Source organism: Panthera pardus, unplaced genomic scaffold (genome assembly GCF_024362965.1).
Source record: "Panthera pardus isolate Hobbes unplaced genomic scaffold, ASM2436296v1 HiC_scaffold_11, whole genome shotgun sequence".
Taxonomy (NCBI): domain Eukaryota; kingdom Metazoa; phylum Chordata; class Mammalia; order Carnivora; family Felidae; genus Panthera; species Panthera pardus.
Genome location: NW_026526666.1, coordinates 80,154,377 through 80,159,486, shown reverse-complemented (window position 1 = coordinate 80,159,486; position 5,110 = coordinate 80,154,377). Strand labels below are relative to the sequence as shown.

The 5,110-nt window shown below is 55.9% G+C and overlaps 1 protein-coding gene across 3 annotated transcripts; it reads left to right on the top strand.

Annotated features, from left to right (window-relative positions):
* The first annotated feature begins 511 nt into the window (after positions 1-511).
* GJB5 (gap junction protein beta 5) lies at positions 512-3,854 on the top strand. 3 transcript variants are annotated; one of them, XR_008420488.1, is made up of 2 exons: positions 512-644; positions 2,093-2,665. XR_008420488.1 is itself a non-coding variant. In XM_019429949.2 (2 exons), exon 2 carries the CDS (start codon positions 2,716-2,718, stop codon positions 3,535-3,537), a length of 822 nt encoding a protein of 273 aa, XP_019285494.1. In that variant the 5' UTR covers positions 517-644; positions 2,692-2,715; the 3' UTR covers positions 3,538-3,854. The 3 variants fall into 3 exon arrangements, 2 of the variants coding, with proteins under 2 accessions (XP_019285494.1, XP_019285493.1); XM_019429949.2 differs by lacking the exon at positions 2,093-2,665 and adding an exon at positions 2,692-3,854 and having other exon boundaries at positions 517-644; XM_019429948.2 differs by lacking the exon at positions 2,093-2,665 and adding an exon at positions 2,689-3,854 and having other exon boundaries at positions 517-644.
* Positions 3,855-5,110: the final 1,256 nt, after the last annotated feature.

Sequence of the window (5,110 nt, the reverse complement as noted above, 5' to 3'; positions counted from 1 at the left end):
GCCGTGGAAGCCCAGAGATGAGGCCCTAAGCCACCTGGAACGGCATAGTCAGGGAAGCCTTCTTGGAGGAGTACCAGGCGATGAGAAGAGCGAGGGAAGGGCATCCAAGGGTGAGCAAGGGATGGGGCAAAGCATTTGGGCTGGAGACAGTGTTTGGGAGTCACTGTGCTTCCGAAGGTAACTGAAGCCATAAGGATGGAAGGCCAGAGAGCAGCCTGTAGAGTCCCAAGAAGCAGCATGGGGCATTTCTGGAGAAGGATGAGAAGTCAGGATGGACCTCAGCTCCTCGCACACATCCTTGACAAGGCCAAGGATGAGTGGACAAGCCGAGGTTCAGAGTGGACCTGTGGCTCTACCCTAACAGGATGCCAGGATTCTGGGCTCAGCACCCAAGGAAGAGTGAACCATGAACCTTTAAGTTTCTGGGCCTCCTCAGAGGCAGTCTGGGGAGGCTGGGGCCCAGCCAATGGCAGTGCCACGTACAGCTCCGCCTCCTCCCAGGCCAGCGGCACACCCGGCTGCCTGCGGACTCTGCAGGCTCTGTCCCAGGAAGGCGCTGCCCCAAACACCCTCCCTGGTTCTGACATGAGTTCCAGCTGCCTCCGACTGCCAGCTGCCAGGACCCTTGAGGAGTAGCCACTCAGGTAAGGCCACCTGTGTCCAGATGGACCCTTGGTGTACCTGGCAGAGGGAGACATCTCTGATGGAGAGGCGAGGGAGGCAGCCTGGACACATTCGCCACCCTGGGTTCTGGTGGGAGAGGAACAGAGGGCTCCTCCCTCCACTGCTCTGGGTTCTTTCAGCTCTTCCCAGCTGAGCAGAGGCAGGAGCCAGGGACCAAGTGGGAGAGGGGCTCACAGGGGTGCCAGAAGCTGAGCAAGCGAAGAGACTCTGCCTGGGCTTGCAAAGCCCCATCCCACCACACCCTAGGTGGGCTGGGCCGGAAGCCTCTGGGGACTAAGGGCTGGAGCCTCCTTGGCTGTTCCCAGTCAGGCTGCCAGGAGTTCCTCCCACCTTGGGCAGGACCGAGCAAAGATAAGTTGATGATTCACGACCAAGTGGTAGGTGGTATAGACAGAAGAGTGGAGAGACAGGGTAGGAGACAGGGTGGGAGCAGAGACACCTCCAGCCTCCCTAACCTGACGTCCACCTCGTGGAGGAGAGGACGGGCACAGACCCCTTTCCTGCAACTTAGGAAAAGGGGTCCAGGCCCCAGAGTGCAATTCAAATCCCAGCTCTGCTGCTTCCCAGCTGTGCAAATATGAGCAAATTAATTAACCTCTCTGTGCTCCACTTTACTCATCCGCAAATTGGCAATAAAAAATAGCATACCCTTTCATACTATACTGGTTCATGCAAAGTGCTCAGAACAGTGCCTGGTGTTGCATAAACACCCTATAACTGTTGGCTGTTATCACTACCCTGCCCATCTCTAACAGATCCCACAGGCAGGACAGGGCAATGACCAGTGCCTAGACCAGCGCTGGAAAGGGCACCAGGAACCCCTTACAGCAAGAGGCTGTGCAGTCTCCCTGAGGTCCTTGGGGACCCCAGCAGGTGAGACCACAGTACATGGGTCTCAGGGAACCACCCCCCAACCCAGGAACCAGGCAGAAGAACTCCAAGAGATCAAGTGGACACCACACACTCAGAATGGCAGTCATACTCCCTAAACGGAGTTAAATCTGATACCTGTGTGTTCATCACACTGAACTCACCAGTGAAACTGACCAGAGCAGAATTTCCCATTTTGCTGTGTTGACAAGACTGCTCCATAAGATGATTTAAAAAAAAAAAAAAAAGGTTCTGTGGTCAAAGGAGTTGGGCAATGCTACATATTCCATCCCCCTTTTGGAGACTCACAGGGTAAACGTATTAGCATGGTCAAGTAAAGGGACCTATTTAACTTTGCTGAACCTGTGTTTGCCTACCTTTCTTGGACACAGAATCCTTTTCTCTCACTACTCCTGTTGCCAAACTATGGACAGGATTCCATGGAACCCCAGTTTGGGAATCCAAACTACAGCATACCAGGCTACTCTAGAAAGGCCATTGGATAAAGAGAACCGTTGTCCCCTACTTTATCTTTCAGCTGGATTGTCATTGGCCTTGCTTCTAGTGAGTTGCATTTCAGCAAGACATTGCCTGGGTATTTACAGATGGCAGTCTGGGGACAAGTTTCCAGCAGCCTCTCCAGCCCAGTCCCGCAAGCCAAGGAAAGGGCAAAGACCAGGTTCCCCTTCGGAGGGGCTAAGAGGAAAGAGCGGGGCTCAAAAGGACAGAAGTCTTCCTGAGGCTCGGCCCCCTGAGGAGGAGGGCCAGGGTCAGGACAGAGGGAAAGGGCAGAGTGTCCACCTACTTAAACCTTCACTCTGCAGGACTGTAAGACCAGAATCTCGGGGCCCTGGGAGGAAAGACTGACTCCCTGGACCCACCTTCGTGCACTTTTATGGATAAGAGTTGGGTTCTGGATTGAATTAGCTGGGCTCAAATCCCAGCTCTGCACCTAATAGTTGTGCAATCTGCATAACCCCCAAACCTCAGTTTCCTTCATCTGCAAAATGGGGACAATAATAGAACCTAGCTCCTCTGTGGCTATGAGAATTAAATACAGATGATATACAGTATTTCTATAAGGTGCTCAGAGTGAGTGCTCTATACATGTGGGGAACTCTTATCATTTCTCAGCAGTAGCAGCCAACAGCTGGGTCCACCATGAACTGGGGGATCTTCGAGGGGCTCCTGAGTGGGGTCAACAAGTACTCCACTGCCTTTGGGCGAATCTGGCTGTCTCTGGTCTTCATCTTCCGCGTGCTGGTGTACCTGGTGACGGCTGAGCGAGTGTGGAGTGACGATCACAAGGATTTTGACTGCAACACCAAGCAGCCAGGCTGCTCCAACGTCTGCTTTGACGAGTTCTTCCCCGTGTCCCACGTGCGCCTCTGGGCCCTGCAGCTCATCCTGGTCACCTGCCCCTCGCTGCTCGTGGTCATGCACGTCGCCTACCGGGAGGCTCGGGAGAAGAAGCACCGAGAGGCAGTGGGGGAGGATGGCGGGCGCCTCTACCTGAACCCCGGCAAGAAGCGGGGTGGGCTCTGGTGGACCTACGTCTGCAGCCTGGTGTTCAAAGCCGGCGTGGATACCGCCTTCCTCTATGTGTTCCACTCGTTCTACCCCAAATACACCCTCCCTCATGTGGTCAAGTGCCACGCAGCTCCGTGTCCCAACACGGTGGATTGCTTCATCTCCAAGCCCTCAGAGAAGAACATCTTCACTCTCTTCATGGTGGTCACGGCCGCCATTTGCATCCTGCTCAACCTCGTGGAGCTGGCCTACCTGGTGAGCAAGAGGTGCCGTGAGGGCCTGGCAGCAAGGAGAGCCAGGGCCACAGGCGGAGGCCATCGCCCAGACTGTCCCACCTCTTCCTACAAGGAAGACGACCTCCTCTCGGGCGACCTCATCTTTCTGGGCTCAGACTCTCACCCTCCTCTCTTACCAGACCGCCCTCGAGACCATGTGAAGAAGACCATGCTGTGAGAGCGGCCTGGTCAAGCCTGGTTGGAAAGGGCCCGGCATCTCCCATGGGTGCACCCTTGGGGGCGGGGGAGCTGAGCTGCAAGCAGGGGCAGGTAGGAGGGGGCGTCCTGCACCTGCCCCCTACTGTGGGGCCTCGGGAAGGTTACCCCTCCACACTGAACCTTAGTTTCTTTCTGTGTAAATTGGAGGCGAAGCCCACCTCGCTGGGTTGTTGCCGTGAGGAGGGGTTTATTTAGAGAATGGATGTGCCAGTGCCATCTGTGGGGGGGCGCCCACGGTCAAGGCTTAATAAAAGTCAATTCCTCCACTTGCTTCGAGCCGTGCTTCGTTTCTTCATCCTTTGTGACCCCTGTCAGATCACTGGGTCAACGTCTCTTGCCCCTGCAAAGGGCTGGACTTGAACCAGCCAGGGGGAGGGGCTGTCCCCTCCCTCAGAAAAAGTCCCCAGCACTCCTGGGGGTCATGCCGATTGCTCAAGCTCAAGACAAGCCTTTATCCCCAGTTGCAAATTTAAGCCCAAGGGCTGTCTGCAAACATAATGGGGCTTAGCACGTGGGGACGTGTGTGTTGCAATGGAAAGTTCATGAACTTTTGAGTCAGAACACTTGCATTCGAACCCATGTTCCACCGGGACTCTGGAAAAGTGACTTCAGCTCCTCTCTAAAGTGGGTTAATAACGTGGAGCCTGGAGGGGCTGAGGGGTGCTGGATGAGCTCATGGCTGTGGATGGGGTAAGCCAGCTGTAAAAGGCCACATAAATGTTAATCATTGGTATTAGGAAGTGCTCAATAAATGCTTGTGGGAAATCAAGCAGAAGAGCCCCTCCCTGGCTGCACATTAATCCTCACTATCCCAGCCACCGGGACAGTCAGAAAGGACACAGGCCCAAGGCCCCTCGGCAGCCCCCACCCAGGAGGACCCTGACTTCCCTGCAGGCCTTCCCCAGGGACCCAGGTCTACGGAGACAGACAGGGAGGCTATGCCTGGCCCCATGCCAGCTGGGACGTTCCATGCTGCTGGCCTGCATTCCTTGTCTCCACCCGAGCAGCGGTATCCTTGTCTGAAAAACCAGAATCCGTCCCTCCCACCCCCACACAGCTCACCAGCAGCCCAAGCTCCAGTCCCCAGAAACGTCTCCACCTGGGTGCAACGTGATCCTGGGCTGAATCAAGGTTGCCCCTCTCCACATATACCACCTGCTGAGGACCCCAGAACCATGCTTCCGAAAAGGGCAAGAGAGAGGCCTGGGGACAGAGGGACTAGGGGCAATAAGGCAACTGGAAGGGGCTAGGAGCAACAGACAGGGGCCAGCGTTGGGGCTGACCTGGGCCCTGACATAAGAATACAAGGCTCCTGCACTGCCTCCCCCACTCCAACAGTTCCACCTACATACCTGCCAGCCCAGGGAGCCAGACCCAGCCATGCCCATCCAGGCTGGAGAGAAGGCGTGGGCCAGGAGAGAAGAGCCACACAGGTGTTTGCTCTGAATATGTGCCCGGGGAAGTCCGCCCGCCGGCCCACCCGCTCACTCTCCCTTGGCTCATTGGCTCAGAAAGCTCCACCCCGAAGAGGA